This window comes from Acomys minous (assembly GCF_964271855.1).
Source record: "Acomys minous genome assembly, chromosome: 15".
Classification (NCBI taxonomy): Eukaryota; Metazoa; Chordata; class Mammalia; order Rodentia; family Muridae; genus Acomys; species Acomys minous.
The window spans coordinates 10,694,809-10,720,588 of record NC_140497.1 but is presented as its reverse complement, the minus strand read 5'-3'; the positions used below and the strand labels follow the sequence as shown (position 1 = coordinate 10,720,588).

General features: G+C 39.6%; 1 protein-coding gene across 2 annotated transcripts in view; it reads left to right on the top strand.

The window, feature by feature from the left end:
* The window catches only part of CSMD1 (CUB and Sushi multiple domains 1), a 1,521,983-nt gene that overhangs the window by 768,200 nt on the left and 728,003 nt on the right, over window positions 1-25,780 (top strand). For both annotated transcript variants that reach the window (XM_084758080.1, XM_084758079.1), the window contains exons 4-5: window positions 8,024-8,218; window positions 21,762-21,969. In XM_084758080.1, the coding sequence (XP_084614206.1) occupies window positions 8,024-8,218; window positions 21,762-21,969 (403 nt within the window). The remainder of the gene's footprint in view (window positions 1-8,023; window positions 8,219-21,761; window positions 21,970-25,780) is intronic.

The following is a 25,780-nucleotide window of genomic DNA, read 5'->3' as shown; positions in this document are numbered from 1 at the left end:
AGTCACCATTGCCCAGTCTCTCTCCTATGTTCACATTATTTTAACCATAAGTCTTATTAAACAAATTTACCCAGAAAGCTGGTAACAAAATTGTGAAATTCCATGCAATAATTTTGTCTTCATTTCTACATGAGAAAGTATGGCAGTTGTTGCAAATATATATAATCTTTTTGTCAGAAGAAAATACGTGTAGGCCACTGTAGACCCAATGGCTTATAGTCATTATTAGCTTTTTCTATTCTGTCAACAAGAAAGACATTGCAGGGTACTGCTTGGAAACACCTTCTGCATCTGTCTGTGATGGATTCATACTTCTGTGTGACAGTGGACTTCAGAGAAGCTTTCTGTGTCAGAATTTTTTAGTAACTGCTCATGACAACAATATTTAATAAATGTATATATACATGTGTATGTACACAGGTGCACAAATATTTATGTAATACATGTGTTGTGAATATTATCAATTATTATTAGACAAGGAAATAAATAAGCATTGATATTGCAAAGTAAGGTTATAAATTTTTCTGTCTCTTTCTCAATCATTTTAATAACTATACTCCACTTTAAGGGGCAGCCTGTTCTGACATGCTTTTATTTTTCCCAATTTTATTATTCTTTTGGAAATCTGAATTAACATGAACCTGTGTGTATTAAAAACTATCTCATGTTCTTACCATCTGAATAATACTTAGCAATCAAGAATTGAGAGCTGATGGAATGCACAGAGCAATGCACCAACCTGAGTGACCTGCAGCTAAATGAATCACACAAAGTTATGCTGGGCTTTACTATGTACTCAGACTTGGAAACTGGGAGTTGGCCAATTCTCCCCAACAGTAGCTCTCTGGAGCAGAAGCACATGTAACTGACAGGGCTGTGATGCCGGTGGCACACTGTGCTAATCAACCATAAGCACTGGCCTCAGCTGCTCACCCGACTCAAATCATTCTGATTTGACCAAACGTCACCCTTCCGCTTGGCCATTCATATCCCCTCACCTCCACGTGGTTCTCATTGGTTCTCATGGCTTTGCACGGGGATGCTACTTGGATGGCTCTTCTTGCCAGGCTCCCTTGGCTGCAGAGAGACTCTGAGATGAAAAACATTGAGGACACACACACAAGGAACTTCAGCTTATTGTCACAATTCTATCATGTCAGCATGTCTCCTTTTCTAGCCATAAAAGAACAGATGCCAGGCCTCAAGAGCACCAAATCTGGTTTTTGGTATTACTACAGACTACACAATTGGATTCCATTTATCTTTTCCAAAGTGTCAAGGGCGGTGGGTGAGAAACAGTTTCTTATGAACTGCCCACAGGCAAATACTGAATATCCACAGTGCACTATGCTATGGGGGTGTTTGAAGATTATTTATTCACTTACATTTATTTACTTATGCATTTATTTATGTATTTATTTATTTGCTTACTTACTTGACTTAAGCTAGGAGGACACTCTCAGGAAAGCAAAGTGTAAATGACTCTGCACAAATCCCTGAAGACCTAGTTTCAGGATAAGTACATCTAATGGTCTAATAAGGCCTCATTCATTGTGCACAGTCTGCTGAAAAAATGCCACCATTCCTTGGAGAATTCCAGACCCTACTTGCTAGCCTTGTGTCCCATTTGTTAATGAATATTAATGGTGGATTTTCATGTGCTGTCGTACTTTCGCTTTTCTTTTGGGCCGGGATTTAATATGACACCCATTTAATCACTTAAACAGTTAGGTTAAAGGTTTGATGTGATAGCCAATTAAGTCACTGAATTGTGACCATATGTACTTGCCAAATCAGAAGGCTTACAGGGAGAAATCCTGCAGCATAATTAGAGTGACAGTCAATGTTCCTAGCCCTGGATAGTAACTCCCCTGGTGCCTGATGGAACCTTGCCCCCCGGGTTTGGGGGTGTCCCTGCAGCCCACACTGCCTTTAAGGAAATCCTTTCGCATGACCAAATGCATGCCCTGTGCAAGTTCTTCTCATGCTAGAAAAGCTTTTTTTTTTTTGGAACCCCTAGGGAGGGGGGTCACTTAATTCAAGCAAGTACTGAAGAGGATTAAATGAAGAGTTCAACTCAACTCAGTAGGAGTTTGCTAAAGGCTTACTGTGCACTTGTTCCTGCAGGAGATGTGAGGAGACATTTACCAACTTCAGGGAAAGTGTCTGAAAAACTAGTTTATGCAAACTGGCAGAAATAGCAATTGGGTTGAATATATTTTATTTAAATAGTTTTTTCAGACATGAGATTTTTCTGTATGGGCAACTTTCATACATCTGAGATTTGGATATTTGCACAGACTAGCTATCACTAATCCATTTTTCCTAATTTTACAACTTTTATGAGATTGACAAGGGCTTAATAATATCGGTGGGTTTGCATTTTTATTACTTGTAACCGGAAGCAATTTTTTTCTATTAGATCTTTAAATATATCTTTTTGATTGTTGCCATTACTTCTGTTATAAACTTTGAGAAACTGAAAAAAATCCTGGATCTGAAGAGAAGGTTCAGAGATTAAGAGCATTGGCTAATCTTCCAGAGGACTCGGGTTTAATTCCCAGCAACTACATGGTGGCTTAAAAACATCTGTAACTCCATTTCCAGGGAATCCAGTGATCTCTTCTGGCCCCCCTGGCACTGTAAATACATGGCACACATACAGATGAGCAGGTACATACAATAAGTTAATAGATAAATCTTGTTTTAAAATTAAGTACTTAAAAATGACATAAAGTTCTGGACATGGTAGAGCACACCTGTCATTCCAGCACTCGGGAGGCAGAAGCAGGTGGATCTCTGTGAGTTCGAGGCCAGCCTGGTCAACAAAGTGATTCTACAACAGCCACGGCTACACAGAGAAACCTTGTCTCTAAAAACCAAATAATAATAATAATAATAATAATAATAATAATAATAATAATAAGAAGAAGAAGAAGAAGAAGAAGAAGAAAGTTATTTGAAAATAAGTATTCTCAACCACTAAGTCCCAGATGTGTTATTTTGTGCTACTTATCAAAGAGTTGGATTTTCAATCACTTTACATGTTTTACTGCAAAATTCTTAAATTCATTATATCTTCTTCATGCGTGTGTGTGTGCATGTGTGTGTGTGTGTGTGTGTGTGTGTGTGTGTGTGTGTGTGTGTAAAACATAGGAATTAATTGATTTAAAGTTTTAAACTGTTAGTGGAGTCAGTAATTCAAATCCTATCATAGTCTACTCAAATAGGATATTTTTCTAATTTTTATTTATGCGTATGTGTTTTTCTTCTCATGCGATTGTGTCTCACATGCAAATGCATTTCTCACAAAGCCCAAAGCACAGTGTCAGACTCCTAGAAACTGTAGTGACAGATGCTTGCAAGGTACTATGTGAGTGCTTTGAACCAACTCAGGTCCTCTGCAAGAGCAAGTGCTCTCAACCAGTGAGCAATCTTTCCAGCTCCCCAGGTCATTCTTACAACATTTTTGTGCTTTCACCAAGTCAATGATTATACATATATCTTAATTATTACAGATGGAGAACTTGTACTCGGCATTATGTCAGCCATTGGTTCTGTCATTTATCAGAGCTAATGAGTGCTAATCAAGAGCCTGCTGAGGGCCCGTCTTTATTCTAGACCCTTCGTACACAGAAGCCAACAGTCTTTTTCCCCAGGTCTACCAATTTGCACGAAACAGAAGCCACCTCAGCTGTATACAGTCACCCTCATAATAGGCTCAGAAGGAACAGATATTTGCAGGCTATTACATCTCTTCCAATCTTCACACCCTGTCTGTGAAGCAAACACTGATGAGTCGTTCTCACTGAGTAAACAGCTACTAATGTGAGAGCTTGGGAGAGAAGGGGTGGGAGGACAGAGGGCCTGCAGAGAAAAGAGAAACTGTGAGCAGGAGTATCTCTGTGGCAAGCTCTGTGGCAAGGAGACCTAAGTCAGGGTGGGCTCCTGGGAAGATATAAGGAGCACTCTAGCAAAGACTCCTAGTAGCAGGGGCCATAGAGTCTGAAGAGGACACTAACTAGACAAGACTCCTAGTAAAGGAGGAGACATCAACACACCCACAAAAACTTCAACCCAAAATTCATGCTGCTACCAGATGTGTAGGGATAAAGATAGAGTAGAGATTGGGGGAATTTCCAACCAAATGCCTGGCCCAACCCAAGACCCACCCCATGGGAGATAACCAGCCCCTGACTCTATTAAAGATTCTCTGCTCTGCTTGTAGACAGGAACGCAGCAGAATTGTCCCTCTGAGAGGCTCCACATAGCACTGGTTCGGGACAGATGCTAAGACTCACAGCTTAAAAATTGGGCTATAGGTAGGGAGTCTTGTGGGAAAGTCAGGGGAAAGAGAAAAAGGACCTTGAGGTGACAGGAACTTTATAAGAAGCCCAACAAAACCAACTAGCCAGGGCCCATAAGGGCCTGCTGAGACTGAAGCACCAACCAAAGACTGCACGGACTGGACCTGGGCCCCCTATAAAGATGGAGCTTATAGGCTGCTCAGGCTTCATGTGGGCCTCTAGTAAGGGAAGCAGGAGGTGGGGGGAGCTGTGTCTGGCATGGACTCTGTTCCTAGCTTTTCAGTCCCTTCCCCCTAGTGGGAGTGCCTTGCCCGGCCACAGGGGAAGAGGACACACTCAGTCCTGATATGATTTGATGAGCTGAGGTGTATGGGAAGAGGGCCTCTCTTCTTTTCCGAAGAACAGAGAAGGGGAAATGGAGAGAAAGAGAGAGAGAGAGGGGGGGGGAGGGTGAGACTGAGAGAAAGGAGATATGGGGATATGACCAGGATGTAAAGTGAATAAATAATTAAATTAAGTTTAAGAAAAAAGAATTAGAAAATAGACCTGAGGCCACTTTCATCTCCCACAGTCCCTCTGCTTTGAAAAAGTGTCTTGTCTCACAAAGACGGTGCCTGATGTATGTTTTTTTTTTTTAATTCTGCTGTAATCCAGTGTGAAGACGCTAAGGTGAGGGCTACCCCGTAGACAGGCATAGGGGGTGCCATTGAAGAGTCTCCAGAGGAGCAGTGGTAGCACTCTCGCCCTTCTTGTAGAACAACCAGACTTCATATGTGCCACTGCTGCCCACCTTCTCACCTTCAACACTGCCTGGTTCCAAGGGGGAAAAAAATCTATATCCCCCACCCCCTCACACCCCACATATACATATACATTGAATAACTGTGATCTATTCACTCTTCTGTACAATGGGCAATGTGCATTTGAAAAACTCCTTTCAATAGTAGAGCCCGTGAGCAGATTGCCCTCATTTCCAGAGTAGATCCTTAGATTTTGCTGCTTAGGGCAGCCATGTCAGCTGCAATTCTCCTTGGTAAGTCTGAAACATTAATACATTTGCGTTGATAACACCTGGCTTTGGGGAAACAATTTATCTGATCCCAGTCTATGAGTAAGTGAGTAAGTGAGTTCTAGCAAGAGTTACTATCAGGAGCCCATTAAACAGTAATTATCGTAACAGCAAACAACGAATTTTCTTCAGATGAGACTTCTGTAAGCTATTTCAACTTGTGTCTCTGTGTCTGGTTTGTTTCATATATTGTGAGACCTCCAGGCTCAGTAGCACTGAGTGGGAGTAAATGACAGAAAGGCATTAACTTTAAGGCCAAATAGTATGTGCACCATGTTTTCATTTTATACTTAAAATCTCCTCCTCCTCCTCCTCTTCCTCCTCCTCCTCCTCCTCTTCCTTGTCCTCCTCCTCCTCCTCCTGCTTGTCCGCCTTCTCCTCTACTTTCCTCTTCGCCATGTGTATGCATGCACATATACATACATGTGGAGGTCAGAGGATTCCTCCATATTGTTTGTTCTCTACTTCCACCTCTATCTGTGTCTCCGGGGTTTAACTTAGCTCTTCAGGCTAATGAGGCAAGTACTTCAGCCTGCTGATTTTTTTTTTACCAGCCTCATTCTTCATTTTCTTTTTACAGATCACTAGTTAGGGCACACCTAAGCTGCTTCTGCATCTTGCCTGCCGTGAATAGATGTTGCTGTAGGAGAGGAAGTGGAAGTGATTCTTGATACATTGACTCCTTCTCCTTCTTCCCCTCGTCCTTGGCGTCCAGCAACGCCACTGCTGGGTTCTTTAGCAGTTCTACATTTAGTTCTGTGAAGACGCTCATGGTATCTTCTGCACTGGCTTCATTCATTCACATCTGTACCCACTGTGGAGTTGAGTGGTCATTTTTATGTATCCTCCATCACGGTGGTTATTTTTGCCTCCTCAAGTAAAACTTTGGCTTAAATAGGTGTTATCTCACTTTGGTTTTGATTTATAGTTCTGCAGTGACTGAAGCCAAACATTTCCTTCAAATATTTCTTGGTTGTAAGAAAAATAAAGGGGTAGTCACTTCTGTCTTTCTGTGAAGGACAGGAAAGTGGACAACTGACCTACTGAAATATTTTACTTAAGCTTCTAGGCATTTTATAGACTTTTTAAAGTATTGTTTTATTAAATAATTAGTAAATACTGGCATACTTGTGAGTAGCAGCCTCATTACTATGAAGGGAATATCAATCACACATGAACTCATATTTGCTCTCTAAATATTCCTGGATATCCTAGTTTATGTGATATTTAAAATTACATCATAATAAATAGACACACTTATAAAAATCATTAATAACCGCTCTTCACATACACACATGCACGCATGCACACACACACACGAGACATGAAATAAATGCAGGAAGCAAATAACATATCTCTTTGAAAACTGGTTCTTGTTGACAAATATTTTTAAAATAGTAAATATCATAAAATATTTGACTATCTCATAAAAACCACTGAGAGTTACTGGTGAGGTGCTGGGTTTAGAGAAAAGACATGAAGACATTCATGTTATATGTTATATGTTCCATAAAAAATCATGTTCTTTGGCCAGGGCTCTTAATCACACTGAGAGTCTCCCATGCAGGTGGATTAGATGAGAATCTTGAAAAGCAGACTCCAGAGTAAACATAATCCAGAACCCAAATTTTTACTTCAAATCATTACATTACTTTCATTAGCAACACAAATGGAGAAAAGACAACTGTGGATGCCAGGTGAACAGACTGTAGGCCTGGGTTATAAGAATAGCACCGTTTCTCAAGTTGATGGCTTGAATGAAAATCTTTTCTTTATTCTTTAGAGGCAATCTTATCTATGAAGCATGAATTGGATACCAATTAGTGATGTGCATCAAAACTGGTACTATTGCCAGGGTCTGAAAACAAATATACATTGGATACTGTTTAGTGATGTGTATCAGGTGTGGTGCTGGCGCTGAGAATAAACATGGATCGGATAATGCTTTATGATATGAATCAGCTGTGTGGTACTGATACTGGGGGGTCTGAGGATTAACATGGATTGGCTACGTTTAATGATGGATATCAGGTGTGTGGTACTGATGCGGAGGTCTGAGGATAAACATAGGTTGGATACTGTTTAGTGATGTGTATCAGGCATGCGGTACTGATGCCAATGTCTGGGCATACATATGGATTAGATATCAGTGATGTCTATCAGATGTGGTACTGCTGCTGCAGTCTCAAGATAAGCATAGATTGGATATCAATTAATGATGTGCATAACATATGTTAGTAATGATGAAGTCTGAGCTAAAAATCACAAGGGCATGCCCACATCCATGCCCCCAGCTCTGACATTATTTCCACAGGTCTTTGGCTCTTGCTGTATAGTGTGAAATCTGATTATTATCAAAATAATCTAGATCTCTTATGGAAGACAGTATATGATTAGAAATATAGCTTTTTACTTTTAACCAGTTGAATTTATTTATACCTTTCAAAAGTCGTTGTAAAAAAAAAAGTGGCAAGGCAGATGTTCTAAACCCTGAGCACAAATTTGTTTAATGTTTAAGCACAATGTTCTATTTTTTTTTTATTACAAAGGTTTCCTGATTTTAGTAGTCCACATGTAGTGCTTATTTTATGTTATAAATGCATGTTCCTGGAACATTTTCTTTACCTTCCTTTTCTCCTTCCAACAGTTTTACCTAGCCATACATGTGGAAACCCTGGGGAGATACTAAAAGGAGTCCTTCACGGATCGAGGTTCAACATAGGCGACAAGATCCGATACAGCTGCTTCTCTGGCTACATCTTGGAAGGTCACGCCATTCTGACTTGCATTGTCAGCCCTGGGAATGGTGCATCCTGGGACTTCCCAGCTCCTTTCTGCAGAGGTAGGTTTATCTCCTGTGCACCTAAGAAGGGAAGCCAGCGCCTAGTAAATAGCTTCAGAACAGAGGTTGATAGCCTGATACCTAGTTAAAGGAGGCAGCATTGGTACCCTCCATCAGCCCTGCTTTCAAAGGAAATAAGACACACTCTGGGGGAAAAATAAAGCATGTTAAGACCCTAGTTAGGATAGCCAGGTGTGGTGGTACACGCCTTTAATCCCAGCACTCAGGGGGCAGAGGCAGGCTGATCTCTGACAGGACAGTCAGAGCCATTACACAGAGAAACTCTGTCTTAAAAAACAAAAAAACAAAACAAACAAACAAAAAAGACTCTAGCTAGGACAGGTGTATGGCCTGCTGTTAAAACGCAAACACCCACAATGGTTCTCCTACCTCCTTCACAGATTTATATATTTCTATTCATAGAGTCACCATTGTTACAACATCCTGATGGTTCATAAATTGATATCCCCCTTTTGTATATATTTTCTTCATCATTTTTCTCTGTAGCCTCACATTCATAGTGATCCTCCTGCCTCAGTTTCTTGAGAGCTAGGATTTCATGCACAAGCCACTATACTTCAGTTTTGTTAATCTTATGCTTTCTTTGTTTAACCTACCCACATGAAAAAAAAAATAAGGATAATTAGACAATCCAATCTCATCTCCTAAGATGCTTCCCACAGTCCAACATTTGGCATGAGGTAACCACAGTAGAAAGAACTCTGCCCTAGTTGAGTCCCTTCAGGGTTGGTGCCTTTTCAAGTCCCTGCAATGTTCAGCCTCTGTGGTGAGATTATTTCACTATTGCTGCCTTCGAGGAAGCATGGATCACAACCAGGATTTGGGGTTCCTATGAAAGATTTATCTTGTTAAGTTAGAAATAAAATATCAGGCTAATAGTTATTGATGTTTTATTGAGACGTCAGAAAGGCAGCTAAGCAGTTCTTGGAGTTTAATCTCACACCAATCCACTGGTGTAAATGTTGACTTTCATTCATCAGATAAGGTAAGAGAGGTTAATGGGTGTGGTGGCTCACTCCAGTGTCCTTAGAGCTGGGAAGATAGAGATAAAAGTGTCACAGGTTCAAAGTCATCATCTGCTACATAGTCAGTTTTATATCAGTTTGGGCTATAGGAGGCAACTCTCTCAAAATTAAATAAGGAAATTACAAAACTTTAATTGACCCAATCTGACTTTTCATCTATGCTGAAAAGCCATCCATTTTAATAATATACTTATATTATAATGTATCCTATCAACTTGATATCCTTTTGTCAGATGTTGGGGTTTCATGGGCCCTCTGTTATGCTAATGATTTTGTGATGATCCATCCCTAGCTCTGCAGGAGCTGTTTGGAATAGTCAGTTACTGTGGCCGAGGATCGCTTTCTCATTGAACCTCCAAAGTAGGGTGACATACAAAATCCATCTTACCTGAAGGGGCAGGTAGGAATGTTTCCAGGCCAAGGAAGAAGTTCAGAGTCCAGAGCTAGGCTTTAGCCCTTTGATAGTTCTTTATTGTTCCTGGAAAAGCTCTGTTATGGCTGTTTTCTCCCCCGGATGTCCACCCATCTTTGCCCAACTTCTCATTTTCCCTGCGTATTTCTAAAGTTAATCATATTTCATTTTCTGTTCTTCTTGCTGCTGTTCATTGTTGCCAACTTTCTGCTGTCACAGGGGAAGCGCCCTTATGAACCTGAGCCTACATCCCTTTTCCCTGTGTTTCCACAGTTCTCTTTAATAATTGACCCTATTGAAATACAGTACCATTGAGATGTCCCAAAGCCGCCTTCTTTCTTCCCCCTCCTTCCCCCCTGTGCTTGCAGGTCATGGGTAGCTCACCCTGGTGACCTGGAAGTTGTTATGTTGCTGTTCTCAAGTTCAGCCACATTTCTTTTCTTTCACACTGTTTCTTCTACCTCAATTCCAACCCCCTCTATATAATATTAATGGCTTCCACTAATAAAAAACAAATTTCAATGGCATATTTTATGTATTTTGTTTCTACTTTATGTTGTCAGTTAACATCTAAATGCTACTCCTGTAACAGCCTGTAACATTCAGAAAATAACGTCAGCCTCGAGGACCAGGAGTTGCATCCTTGCTTGCTTTCTGCACAAGAATCTACCTAATTCACTGGAACTTTAATCTTTATAATGTTTTTTTTTTCATATTGTCCTCAATTGGATCTTTCCTTACACTAAATGTCTTTACCAATCCTGGAACTTCATATTGTATAAAGTCAGAGCTGATATAACAGCCTTTCAATAATCTTTCTTGTTCTTTAATCAAGATTTTATTAAGTCTTAACTTTGTCAAGGTAAACTTGTTATTCTAAGTTAGAGATTAATACATTTATATTCATGCCTTTTCTAATTCATGGCATGGAAAGAATTCAAAGTTCATAAAATAAAATAGTTTGAGAGACATGCCGCTTCTTATTGATTGAGATAACTCAATAATAAGGAAAAAGTCAATGGTCTAATGCTGATGAATCTGTGGAGGTGGCATCTCCAGGAGCCACAGTAAAAAAAAAAAAAAAAAAAAAAAAATCAGTAGTGTGGGAGAGAAGAGTTTTAAATGAAATGAGCATATTTTCTGATTCCCAAAAGGTCTGGAAATTGTCCAAGGTTCCTTCCTGGCAGTCCCACTACCCGAAACAGCACAGTATTGGTTCTCAACGACTTCTGGCAAACATCATAAAAGTTTACTTTTCCTTCTTACCACAAGTGTATGAGTGACACAGTAGCACCTAAGTGTGTGGAACCCATACAGTTATGGGATGCTCTTGAAAGTAATACCTGCAGTCATACTTTAGTGGGGTCTACACATGATAAAGTTGGAATCACAGCAGCTAGCAAGGAGCAGCTCTTTAGACATGAGCTCAGGGCTCTCCCTTAGGACCCAAACTTATTTCATTCCCCAAGTTTTAACCCATTGCCTCTTTTCCATACGTCAACTTTGATGATTGTCCATCACCATCATGGTTCCTCATCTTGACAGATGGACAGTTTTAATATGCATATAATGGTGTATCTTTAGAGGTAAGAAGTAAAGGTGGGCACGAGGCTCCAGAGGTAGTCAATGAAAGACAGAGTAGCTTAGAAATCAAGTGCTTTCTTAACTTGCCTTGGTTTTCCTATTTCATAAATTATTAGATCATGTTAGGTTCTGCTGTATACAGCATCCTTTGAGCTCAAGGACCATGGAAGGAAAAAGAGCTTCAGATCCAAAGCCAAACATATTATGAAGTATGAAGCAGCAAAGACAGCCCTGGGTATCTGGATAAGTCCAGGCTTATAGACAAGGGGGAAGAAAGTAGGTAAAGACATTACTTTAAAATTTTCTTTACAGGAAATGAAACGTGAATCTCATGTTTTTAAACGCTAGGCTGTTGCTCTCTCATCATGGCCTCATCCTACATGTGTGATCATCCAGGAAATGCATGGACACCAGAGGCCCATGGTTGAGTCCACATCTTAGCTGTTGAGAATTATGCTACCATAAAACTGGCCATTCCGTTATCCCTCTCAGCAACTTACTAAAGTGTCTCTAAGATATGTGCCCTGTAGTGGGATCTCTGAGCGATGTTGTTGCTATTATGAGGAGCTTCAATCCTTTCTATAGTTGACTTGATTTACTTCCTGACCAATCATCTATCATGTATAAGAATTCTTCTTTCTCCTCATCCTCACTCTTATTTATTTGCATGCTTATTTGTATTTATTTACTTACATAGTCTTTTGATAATTGTTATTCTAAGTGAGGTGAAATGACACCCCCTTGTAGTCAATATTTGTATTTTTCGAATGCTGGCTAGTGCTGTAGTCTCCTATGAGAAATGTCCATTGAAATCACCAGCTCACCTTTAACTATATCAGTTTTATCATTATTACTGTGAGTATTCTCTGTGATTTGGTGGTTTATGTATCCTGATTGTTTTTCCTCTCTAACATGGATGCTGTCATGGAAACATCCCCCGTTCTTCCAGACACCTCACTTTGCTCTTTACTGTGCTGATACTTCACAGTTTGATAGCCCATCTGTTAATTTTTGTTGGTGTTGCCTGTGATTTGGGGGGTGGCGGCAGATCTTATCACAAGTATCTTGGCCAATACCAATGTCTTGAAATGTTTACTCTGTTTCCTTCCAGAAGGTTTACCATTACACATTTTAACTTTAGGTTTTGTACCATTTCCTCTGAATTTTAAAGCAAATTGCTTCATTTTCTCAAGAGTATTCCTGGCTTCTGCTCAGTAGTGGTTGGTATCATCCATATTTTTCATGTGAGATCTGAAGCACATGAGATGCCAGAATAAAAGGAACTTTGTTATGAACAAAATGCTACTGAGATGTGGAGTAGAGAGACAGCTTATTGTGGAGAACACTGGCTGCTCTTGCAGAGGACCTGGGTTTGTTCTCAGCATCCCCATGGTGGCTACAGCTGCCTGGGACTCCAGTTCCAGGGGCTCTGACTCTTCTGCATAGTATACATCTGTAGAGCATATATTCTTATGTAGGCTCTCTCTCACACACACACACATATAAAAACAAATAAATACTTTGAAATGCTATTGGAAATATGGCAATACAGATTTATAAATGGTTGATAGATCATGGCTAGGTAGGTAGATAAATGATAGATAGATAGATAGATAGATAGATAGATAGATAGACACAAATAAGGAAAGATAGATGATAGATAGATAGATAGATAGATAGATAGATAGATAGACAGATAATACATGTGCCAACAAACTCTGTATTATAGTTTCCAAATTAGGGAGAGATACTTAACATGTCTCAGTCAAGCATGACTGATGTGCCTTATCAAGGGAACTGATAGCAACTGTATCATCCAATGTTAAAGAGACAGAGATCACAAGACTCAGCATTTGGCAGTGGGTTAATGGAACTTCCGTTGTTCATGTCAATATTGCTCAGGCTGCAGGAAGTTGCCTCAGTGTGTGGTGTGGCCTGCCCACTGACCATGTACTCCTTTACATGTGGAGGAAATCTGACATGGGAAAGAGTTTCTTATCCAAATAAATGGATGACATTTATTTGAATGATAAATTGTATTAACCTAAATCATATTTATCACTAGAATTCACAGTCCATATTAATTAATGATGAAGTATTTTATATTCTTGTTATTAATTTTAAAATCTAGTATATATTTTACAATGATCACATATTCTACATAAAATATGATAGCTACATTAAAAGTTATTAGAGACACCTAAACCAGTGGATGCTACTTTGAACAACTCACAGTTCATATCTTGGTTAATTTTATTTCTCTTTTCTATTTTTTTTTTTGATACATGATCTTACTCCATAGCCCAGGCTAGTCTTTAAATAGCACTGATCTCCTGTCTCAGCCTACTGGGATTACAAGTGTTAAACACCATGTTGAGCCTCCTGTTCTTGTACTTATTGTATGAAGAGTCCTGATGCCTTTAATTAATGGTGCATGGTTGGTTCTGAACACAGATGTAGCTTACTTATAAGAACTGGTAAGAAGTAGGTCTGAGGTGACAAAGAAGTCGTGAGATGGTGGTTCATTTTTATCTGCTGAGAAGCTGCTAAGGCCTCTTTGAGAAGAAGAGAGTGATATCTACTTTGAAATCAGTTTTGGCTAAAGATAGACATAAGGCATTTTAAGCACTATAGTGAACACAAATAGAACTGGTCCTGTCAATGGTTTTGGAGGCAATATGTTCCATTTTTATGATTTGTTGTGATGCTGGTAGTTAGATACATAGATATAGATATAGATATAGATAGGTAGGTAGATAGATGATAGTTTTGATGATAGACATGTTGAAGTATAATCTTTATGTTCTTAATTCCTTATGGATTTTATCATTCAAGGATGTTCATGTTCTCACCTGCCCAAACATCTACATACATTCTGTCCATGATTTTTTTAATGTACCTTTTGTGTATATATATTTGTGTAAGTTGATTCATCCTTACATTCCTGGTATGAAAACTATTTACATTGATTGATTGCTTAGTTTATTTATTAAGACAGAGTCTCTCTAGATGACCCAGGCTGCCGTTGAACTCATAGAAATACCCCCTCCTGTTTCCAAATTCTAGACCTACAGGTTTGGGTCACCACAACTGGTGTAAAAGCCTTCTTTGGTAATTGTGAATTACTCAAAAAGAAAAACAGAGTCAATATGGAGACAACAGCTGTAAGCATTGTATATCAGTCAGACTGACTCAGAGAAATTATACCAGTAGCATAAATGTAGACATAGAGGTTTGGGTTTTTTTGGGTTTTATTGCTGTGATGACACACCATGACTAAGACAACTCTTAAAAAGAAAACATTTATTTGGTTTACATTTTTGGAGATTCAGTCCATTATCATCATGGCAGGAAGCATGGTGGTGGTGTGCAGGCAGACATGGTGCTGGAGAGATAACTGAGAGTTCCACATCTTGATCCACAGACAAAAGGAGACTGTGTTAGTGAGCATGACTTGAGTATATATAAGACCTCAAAGCCTGCCCTCACAGTGACAAACTTCCCCCAACAAAGCCACACTCATTGCAACAAGGCCACACCTCCTAATAGTGCCACTCCCTATGGACCAAGCATTCAAGCACATGAGTTTAAGGGGGCCATTCCTATTCAAAGCACCAAAGAGACTGAAAGAAATATACACATATGTCTTAGAGATGCCTCACTTTTGGGAGTGGACTTATTCTATTTCAGAGAACAACCAAAGTCAGTAAGGCTTATGTTTGTACTGTGCAATTTGTAATGATGGATCTGATGTCTGATATGTCAGAATTGTGTCCAAAACTCAACAAAAATGAGGTTAAATGCCAGTCTTTACTTCCTCATTTTTTCATATTTTCCTCTGTTCCAAGCTTCTCTGGCATAATTTTAAAAAGGAAGTTTCATGTGTTGGTTATTCTATTTGTTTTGTTGGGAACTATGATCTATAAACCATCAAGAAAAAACAGCCATTAGAGCATTGGTAGGAACACTATCTTTATTCAATGAAGGTCTATACTGGCTTATCTTTGTCTAAACATGTGTGTTTAAGATAAATATGCACATAAACATACCAAAACATAGTGTCACTGCTAGAGACAATTTAAGGAAATACAGGACACAGAAGCTGTTTTGATATTTTGCCAAGGTCACTTACTCTACCCATTTAAAGAGAGTAGAGACTCTTAGAAGACTTTCTATCTCATAAAGAAAATGCCACTAAATAAAGACCAAGAATAGTATCAAGGTGCCTTAATCAAATCTTCTGGGTGATGGATGCTGCCCAACCTTATTTAAAGTAGTTTATAATGAAGATACCTGTAACTGATAAGCCTTGTACCATGTGACTAGAGTAACATATGTCACTTGCCAGTGATGTATGAACTGTCAGTCCAGACATCTAACTGCAGATGTTCAGCTGATGAAGATGAAGGAGAAGAAGAGATTGGAGCTTCAGAAGAGCATGGTAGACCTGCCCTGCTTTCCTGGAGCCAATATATCCTGGAATACTCTGGACATGCCTGTGTTTCAGAGTCCTGCCATAAAAGTCAGAAGAGGTGACATTTTCTGTCAGGAGTGGATGATGCTAAACAAGACTGCATAGAGCACATGTCATCTCAAAAGCTGAGCTTTAAACTATGACTGTGGGTTTAAATGATTTAATTGTATGCACCTTTTGTGTAGTGGATAATATATGCCAACATAATTATTATTGAAATGGAAAGAAAGAAGTATGGGAAAAAGTGTGAGAACTATCTCTGAGTATTAAATCATAGTTGACCTTGTCTCCAGGGTTGGCATGTTGGCTCTGCTGCAGTAGTATTCAATCTGTCTTATTGAATACTATCTTGTGTGGCTAAGGAGAGGGCACAGTGAAGTGTGAGAACCTGAGTTTCCTCCCAGAATACATATAGCAAGCCGCCGAGTAGTGCAGCATTTTAATCCCAGCACTGGGGATATGGCAGCAGGCAGATCTCTGGGGCTCACTGGCCAGCAGCTTAGGTGGCTGAAGGAGTTCCACACCAGTGAGAAAGGTTGTCTCAAAAAACAAGGTGGGTAACACCTGAAGAATGACACTTCTACTTGACCTCTGATTTCCAATTACACTTGCAAATTCAGAGGGACACACACACACACACACACACACACACACAGAGAGAGAGAGAGAGAGAGAGAGAGAGAGAGAGAGAGAGAGACAGACAGACAGACAGACAGACAGACAGAGAGAGAGAGAGACAGAGAGAGAGACAGAGACAGAGAGAGAGACAGAGAGAGAGAGACAGAGACAGAGAGAGAGACAGAGAGAGACAGAGAGAGAGACAGAGACAGAGAGAGAGAGACAGAGAGAGAGAGAGAGAGAGAGAGAGAGAGAGAGAGAGAGAGAGAGAGAATCTTAGATCATTCTTAGACGATAATAAAAATGGGTATTGCCATTATATTCAGTTGCACACATTTCTTTATGGCATTTTCACTTATTTTTTTCTGGGTACAGACTGCTAGGTCTCAAATCATGGATTGCCATGCATCCAATCACAAAATAAACACATGCCCAAACAGATTCCATTCACCAAGACTGGCGCTATTCTGCGGTGCCTAGTAGCAATAATGTTGCCCTCAAGATGCAAAATATCACCCCACACTAGTTAATGAATGGGCAATTTCCTTGGAGAGCCTCAGGTTCCATATCAGCTAGACTAGAAGGGTGCTCTCTCCATCCTCCAGGAAGGACTAGGCTCGTGGCATGCTTCTGTTCCACACTGCCTTGTTCCCGGTGTTACAGTCACTGAGGGTGAGAGGAGAGAGCTCAGGTGGCAGTGGCCTCCAATGTTAGAACTTTTTGTGTGCCTATCTGCCTCCATGGGATTAGTGCATCACAAACATCCCAGCTACCATGGACAAATTCTGCTCTGGATATTGCAGTTAGTGATCTCCAGTGTCCATATCCCTCCAGGTCTTCTCCAACTGTTTTGTTTTTGTTTTTGTTTTGTTGTTGTTGTTCTGCTTTGTTTTTGTTTGTGTTTTTTTTTTTGCCCCCATGCTAATAAACGTTTCTTTCAGACCTAAGTCTGAATAATCTTCCAGTGTTGCTTAGAATGACAACATCATGGAGTGAGGGCAAGGGTGGGGTGTCAGTCTTTCTTATGACACCCAGAATCACCAGCCCAGAGGTGCCATTACCTACAGTGAGATGGACCAAACCAAATAATTCATTAATCAAGAAAATGCTCTACAGACTTGCCTAGAGGACAATCCTATAGTGAGTGCCATGTTTTTCTAGTAAGATCCTTCTTCCCAAATGACTCTAAAAGCTAGTCAGCACACAGCACAGGGTTCAGCATACTTGTAAAGAGTCATTATCATGTGGCCACCTTCGCTGAGACAAATAAAGAAACCCCTGTTCACACTGAGCAGTGAGTATTTGCCTAATCATCAATGTATGCTTCACCATTGCTGCTCATTAAACCCTTACAATAAGACATGAATAGGAATATGGTACTCCTGATGCATAGTAAACCAGACAGGAGCAATGAGAAAGTAGAACGCTACCCCAAACAGCCACCAACATATGTGGAACAACTTAGCCCACTCCTAAAGAACCTGACTTCAAGTTTTACGAACTCTTAATGTTTTGAGAATTTCATAAATGAGTACTGTATTTATACCATTTTCCCTCCCTTGCACCCTCCAACTCCACTCCCTATCAAGTTAATAACTTCTTTAGTTATTATTGATATTATTGTTATTACACATATTCATACATGAAATATAATCAAACGATCTACTGTGCTCATTCAGTGTGTATTGCTATTATGTACATGTGCATTGGTGTGAGGGTGTCAGATCTTGGAGTTATAGACAGTTGTGAGCTACCATATGGGTGCTGGGAATTGAACCTGGGTCCTTTAGAAGAGCAGGCAGTGCTCTTAACCACTGAACCATCTCTCCAGCCCCATCTATTGTGTACATGTTTAGAACCTGTTTTGGATACAATAACCTCTTGGAGGACTTCTCACTGGAGACTGGAGTATTTTCCTCTTTGAGTATTAATTGTCTTCATCTAAAGTAAAGTCTGAATTCAGACTTAATTTAGTTAGTCAACCTTTTATTTTCTTCTATGTCTTGTTTTCTTTTGTTGTTGTTTTGTTTTGTTTTTCAAGACAAAGTTTTCTCTGTTTAGCCTTGGCTGTCCTGAAACTCACTTGGTAGACCAGGCTGGCCCCAAACTCAGAGATCTGCCTGCTTCTGCCTCCTGAGTGCTGGGATTAAAGGTGAGCACCACCACCACCAGGCAACCTTTTCTTAAAATAAAAGATTTTATAAGAAGTCAACAGAGAACAGATCTAAAATTTAATTTTCATTTGAGAAATCTTGTATGGCAACCATGCCCATGCTATTGGCTTTGCTGTCACACTTCCAAATGGAAATATACAGGTGATGGCTTCTGAAAAGCTAAATTAAATAATTAATGTTAGTCCATCATTTATTTAAAATATATGTGTTGCAATCTAAATTACATAGCAAAATATTATTCAAGCAAATTTGATGCTAATTTGCTCTTTTTGTAAGAAAGAAAGGGTGGGTTTTAAATAAGATTTATTTAATTAGACTCCCATATTTTCTATATTCAAAATAGAAATTTCTATAATGATAACAAATTACTATTATTAAAACCTTAAAATACTGATAGTTTTTTTTATTGTTTATCAGCCTTTGAGGGGTGAAAGAAACCTCTGATATATTAATTTGTATCTAAATATTGACAAGAATAATTTAGTTCTTTTTAATTATCACCTTTAATGTTTTGTGTCTCACTTATGATAATTATAGGTAAAATGTTTACTAAAACATATCATATTTCCACATAGAGCTGATTTTTTTTCTTAGATGTCCAGACTACACTTGTAACACACTTCAGCCTAGCGATGTATCTCTGCCTGAATAATTAATGTGAAGGAATTTAACTTTTGTTTGCCTCACATGAACTTCTCAGAGCTAGAAATGAGTTAGCAAGGGCTACACACCACAGGACTCTAAAATCTAAGCTGATTAGCATGTCTTTCTAGATAAAAAAGATAATTTAGCTTAGAATAATTTGATAGCTATTTCCTTATTCCATTCACTTACAGTTTTTATTTATTTTTATGCAAAACAATTGTTTAAAGTATATCAAAATGAGGCAGTTTTCAAATAATATTGTATTTTCTCAAATCAAATTGCTTTATGTAAACAGATCACTTGAAAAGTCCATGGATGATATTATAATAACTATAAATAAGTCAAACGTCTCTTAACGCATAGTGATTCTTGACTCAAAGCTACCATACCATTTTAATGGGGTATTGTGTCACATAGTTGTAAGTCTATGTCTCCAAACAAAACTGGTGATAGCATGAGTTAAACTCACAAAGAGTACAGCAAACACAGCAGGATCCACAAAAATCCTGTGTGGGTGTTGCTGGAATGAGCACTTATTACAAATGAGCCACGTCATAGCAACTATTCTTCAGGACCTCCGATGATAGCAAGCTTCCTGCAAGCAGGGTGCAGCCATCCATGGCAAATACGACCTTGGCCCCAAACACCAAGGCTGCTAAGATTTAGAACCTAGAGTTAAGTCTCAACTTCACTCATGCTTTTTCTAGAATTTAATTTACTTTTTTATCTAGTGCATTAAGAACAAACAGTTATACATGTAGCTTGGGGGGCCATGTGGAGTTTTGGGTTCCTTCTGCACTCAGCCTCAGCCCATCAAGAAGTGTTCACCATGGTTTCACTGGCCAATTGTTCTCAGCAGCAAAGGCCTGGAGCTGTCCTCGGTCCTGAAGGTATGATAGCTGGCCGTGGCCTTGGCTTTTATAGAATATAGTGGAGAATAAGGCAAGGCTGCGCCCTAACTCATGTGCTTCAGAGCAGATTTACAGGAGAAGCTGCTAAGGCCTGGTAGATTTTTAAACATATGAATATTCCTGGGCAGTGAAGAATCCAAGAAATGTGGATCATTGATATATTCCATGAAAATTAGCTGTGAGTTGTTACTAATTTCTTTTCATGCCTCATTTAATGGAAATGTAATGTTGTGGCATCCTTATTTACACACGTAGGGTGAAAAGAGAGGAACATGATTTATTGCTTTGTCATATCTATTTTGTCCATGAATGTAAGGTAAAGTTAATTTTCAATTGTAATTAGAGCAAAATCCTAAGAATATTGTTCCCCAAAATTTCATTGATCTTGAGGGATCATGTGTGTACATGTATATACATGTATACACACACACACACACACACACACACACACACACACACACAAACACACACACACACACACACATATATATATATATATATATATATATATATATATATATATATATATATCCCTAACATTTTTCTGAACTTCAAATGTCTTTACTTATAAACTGCAATGTTATAAACTCATGATTATCTCTAAATTTCAAACAGCAGGAGGGCTGCAGGTGGGTGCTGGGCCCCTGTGCTCAGCTTCAGCAGACAGGCATGTGGTGGGCATGGTGCTACATGGTCCCTCCTCAGACAGCCTACAGATCACCTCTGGTTATTGAGGTTTTTACCAGAAGAATTCAGTCAAGTTTATTCTGCAGTATTCTAGTTTAGACATCTGCTGCAGTTTGTAGATCACCATAAGAGAATATTAAGTGCATTAAACACCAGTAATTTCCCTTCTAAAACATTGGGAGAGAGATGACCTATCAATAATTAGAATTATTAGAGGAAGGTACATCTCAAAAATTGTATTTAATTGAACATATTTCAAAGATTCAACTATGATTTTGATTTTTTTTCTGAGACAGGGTTTCTCTGTGTAGCCTTAGCTGTACTGGACTCACTTTTGTAGACCAGGCTGGTGTCACAGCAATCCACCTGCCTCTGCCTCCCAAGAGCTGGCATTAAAGGCATGCACCACCATGCCTGGCTACGATGTTGGATTGTAATAAAACTGGTATTTCTGTTTTGGCAGCTCATTTTGCATTGAAACAATTAATTTTGGAAGCATACAAAGAAACTGTAGAGGAAAAATAAGTTCTTAATATTAAGTAAAGTTATGTTGTTTATTGATGATCATTTATTTATATGATGTGTTCATGCATAAAACCTGATATTTTATAGTAATATTTAGAAGTGTTGATGTATTACACAGTTATATACCCAGTGAATAGTAGGCATAAAGGTCTGCATACTTACTATTGTATAAACTGTATGAAGAGTTTAATTGCATTTAAGGGTATATTTATGTATTTATTTATGTATTAAATCAAGTTTCTTGTCAGTTTTATTCTTTTTCCCACTATGACATCAGGTGGATAATGTAATTTAACCTTTGACTTTTTGTGCACCAACTAAATTAATTACCTAGAAAAGAGCTTTTTAGATCATATTCATTCTGAATTCAGAAACAATTTGTGGCTGGTCAATAGGGGCATTTCTGAGCATGCTTATTTGTGACAGGGTTCTGAGACTGAGTTGCCTTTTCGTTTCTGCCTCTGCAGCTGAGGGAGCCTGCGGGGGAACCCTAAGGGGGACCAGTGGTTCCATATCGAGTCCTCACTTCCCCTCAGAGTATGAGAACAATGCCGACTGCACGTGGACCATCCTGGCCGAGCCTGGGGACACCATTGCTCTTGTCTTCACTGACTTCCAGCTAGAGGAAGGATACGACTTCTTAGAGATCAGCGGGACAGAAGCACCATCCATATGGTGAGTTTTGAGATGTCATGTGATCTCTTGGGAGTCTTCGCCTCTTTCCAAGAGAAAGAGGATTTGCCACTTGCTGTCAGTGGAGAGTTACTGGAAATTTTGAGTATGGTACTTTTCCCTTGGTACTTTGTTGTATCCGGTTCCAGTGTCTGAGATGTCTCTATACTGGTATTTGAATCCAGACAACACATGTATCATTTGAATTTCCTCTCTTTCTCTCACATTACAGTCAAATCGACCCAGGGAGAGCTTAGGGGGGCCCTATGGCCTTTGCTTTCATCTAGCGTTGACTCAGTTTGAGCAGATGTTCTTAGACTTTGAGGTTTCTTTTCTCCCTTCTTGCAAAATGGCGCTGAATTTGACAGTGGGAGCATGATCGCTTCTGGTTCCTCTGTGAAAAGGTGCACACTGTACAGAGCCACCTGTGCGGGGATATCTCAGGGTTACTGCGGACTCTACCCTGATGTGTGACCAAGACTGACCAATTGGAGGTCAGTTATTGGATGTGTGCCTGAGAGCAGATGGAGGATCACTGTTTGATGAGTTATAATTGGCTGCTGTGCAGGAGTGCTTGAAACAGAGGCACCTTCACTGTTTTCATGAGTAGAGCTTAAAAATGAAAATTAAACGGATGGATATAAGAGGGTGTGGTTCTTGTTTCATTGTCTTTGGGCTACTTGTTTCTAGTTGGATATTCCTTTACCTTAATTACTTAAGTTATTTTGGCACTCTAAAGTTCTTTCAGTTGTCCAAGTTGGTTGGGTCTTGAGCCTTGAGATAATTTGAGAATATACAATCACAGAAATAATTGGCCCTGTTTGTATAGGCAGAAAAGTAGGTAGAGGAAGTGTTAAACTATTTCTATGGCTTTCAGTTGTGACTTTAGTTGAGAGGTTAAAGAATGGCAATGCTAAATGTGAAATCTGCTCTAACAAGATCCTCTTTTATGGCACTCCTTAACACAGAGCTGATCTTTGTTCTGCAAAACTAGAAGCCCCATGTTCACAAAAATGGATAAGTACTTTTTTTTCCCTTGAGTCTTATTTCTCTTATGTTAAGTTATTATTCCAATTAGAGAAGTAAAGATAAAAATAGAACTTCATTAGAACACAGATTATGATTCCTGGGCATACACATAAAGGACTTTGAATCTTACAAAAGTCATTTGAACATCCATGTTTATTGTGGATTTATCTGTAGGACAAAGGAAATGTAATCAACCTAAATGATGATTGACAGATATTGAGTGAATAAAAAAATTAATAATGAAAATGCCGTATATATAAACATGGTGAGATCTTATTCAGCTGTGCGGAAAAATGAAATTTGTAAAAAATTACTAGACCTGGGAAAACACATTAATTGAAGTAACTCAGGTTTAGGACATCCATTCTGGCAAAATGCTCATACACATAAAATAGTAAGATGAATATTAGTGTGTGTGTGTGTGTGTGTGTGTGTGTGTGTGTGTGCAAATTCAAAGGTCAGAAGACTAGAAAAAGGGCTATGGTGGGACTCAAAGGCTTTTAAGAAAGGAAGGTACTAGAGCATGTGACTGAAAGAAGGGAATGCGGGGGGAGGCATGGAGGGGCGCAAGGGGACAGGTGGGGCAAGAATGACGTGACTATTAACCCAGACTATGTACATATGCCTTTGAGAAACCTGTCACTGTGTGCTGATTTAAGTGAATGACACAGCCATTGTCATAAGCTGTACCATTTTATTCATCTTCAGTTGGACTTTGACATCAACCATTTTTCTTTGACTTCTCATATTTGCTCAGATTCTTATGTATCTCCTGCTACTCAGAATCAGAGCTATGAGCACAGACACTGACTGAAAACCCAGTGGTGACCTATTTTCCACTCTGAGTATCATCACCACTCTTGCCTTGTACCAGGCCCTGAGAAGCCATATTTAACTGCCTTTTAAGTTCATAAGACAAAATCATTAATCATATGCCTAAGTCTTACCAATCACTGCTGAAGAAACTGGTCACCAAAACCCTTCTAAGTTTTTAACTGCATAATTTTTATGGAAAACTACTTTATAACCACATAAAGTGCTTGAAAACTGGAAAGTATATGGTAAATGAGTCATAGAATTACTTGGTTAACTTTAAGTGTGTGAGAACCTGGACATGTTGAGTGTTGACAGATGGCCTTGCTCTACGGTGTCAGAGTGGAGGAGCGATGGAAAACAAGGATGAACTTAGTGTTTACAGAGTGCAGCAGTGGGTTTTGCTCAACAAAGTTGATGTACAGAGAGAGCATGGGAGGTCAGGGGACGACATAAGTGACTGAAAAAAAAAGTGAAGCCAAGGAAGTTGCCAGGGAGATGATCATGACCACAGAAAGGGAGCAACTCCTTCCTGTACAAGTGTCACTGAGAGGACAAAATGCCACCACTGGGCTCTGCTCAGAGGGCAGAGGATATCCTGTAGTCTAGTTTCCTCGTTTCCTTATTCATTCCACTTGATCCTCTCCCATTCCTCACCCCTCTCTTCATTTTCTTTTCTCTTCAATTATTTCTTTATTCTTCACTGATGGATTCTCTCCTTTCATTGTCATCCCCAGACCCCCTCGTCCTCTCCCCTCCCTGTCCCCATCCTCTCTTCCCTTCCCCTTCGTTTCTCTTCTCTCCTATGCTCTTTATTCACTTCCTTATTCATCACAGAAGGGTTTTCTTCTCCTGGACCTTTTCTTCTCTGCCCCTGTACCTCCCTCTTCCCTCCCCTCCCCTCCGTTCCCCAGTGCAGGTACTATAACCAATGAGCAATAAGCAGTAATGGAGAAAATTGTCGGTCGTGAAGAAATCTTCCAGCTTCGGAGACAGCCCCAATTGCTGTGATTCGAATGGGGAATCTTCTCCCAGCTCTGAGATCTCCATAGACACTTTTCAGGAGATCTGGAGGGAAAGTTATTAGATAGACTTGGTCCCTGCAAGCTCCTGAACTATAAACCATGATGCCTATTGTCCCAGCCTATTCCCATGAATGGCCTTTGTAGGCTGTATTATGAAAAAAAAAGCAAGCAAACAAACAAACACACCCCTGAAATTGCATTCCTGCCCCTCATAATGATGACTTATGGGACTCCATTTGTTAGAAATGCAAGATCCCCGAAGGATGGTTTTACCCTTATGGACTCTTAGCACCTGTACCTGTTATATGAAAAAGAAACTGGGACACAGGAAGGACAACAGAGGGCAGGGCCCCAGGTGACAGCCTCAAGCTTAGGGTCTAGGCCCACCATACTCTGCACCCCCATGCCCTGGTCTCCAGCTACCCAGCACTGGGGGAGCATCAGTGTCCTGCCTGCGATGCACCTCTATTCAGCTGCATGGTCTCCTTGTGCCTTGCAGAGGCTGCTGCTGCTGCTGAGGAGACAGGCTCACTGAAGAACCACGTACCATTGTATACTGCGTGAGAGAGGGCAGAGGGCTTTCTTATTTATTTTACTTTGGTGACATTCAGTACTTATTGTAATTACAGAGGGAATTGTCTTGACGTGTCCATATGGAGTGTTACTTTAAATGGAGCTCACATCAAGCCGTGAATCTTCAGTGGAGGCTGAAAAGAAAAAAGATGGTTTTCTTAAATAACCATCAAGCCCACATGAACACACTTCAAATTTAAAATAGAATAATTGGGAACATGCTTTCAAGATTTATACAAATGTGTATTATCTGGCCTATCTTTTAAAAGACTATTATTTTACTATAATTTTAGTGACAGTCTCTGAAATGTTTAATGGCACAAATTGGTATATTTAGAAGATTTATCCATTCCAGGATTGCAAGAAAAGTAGGG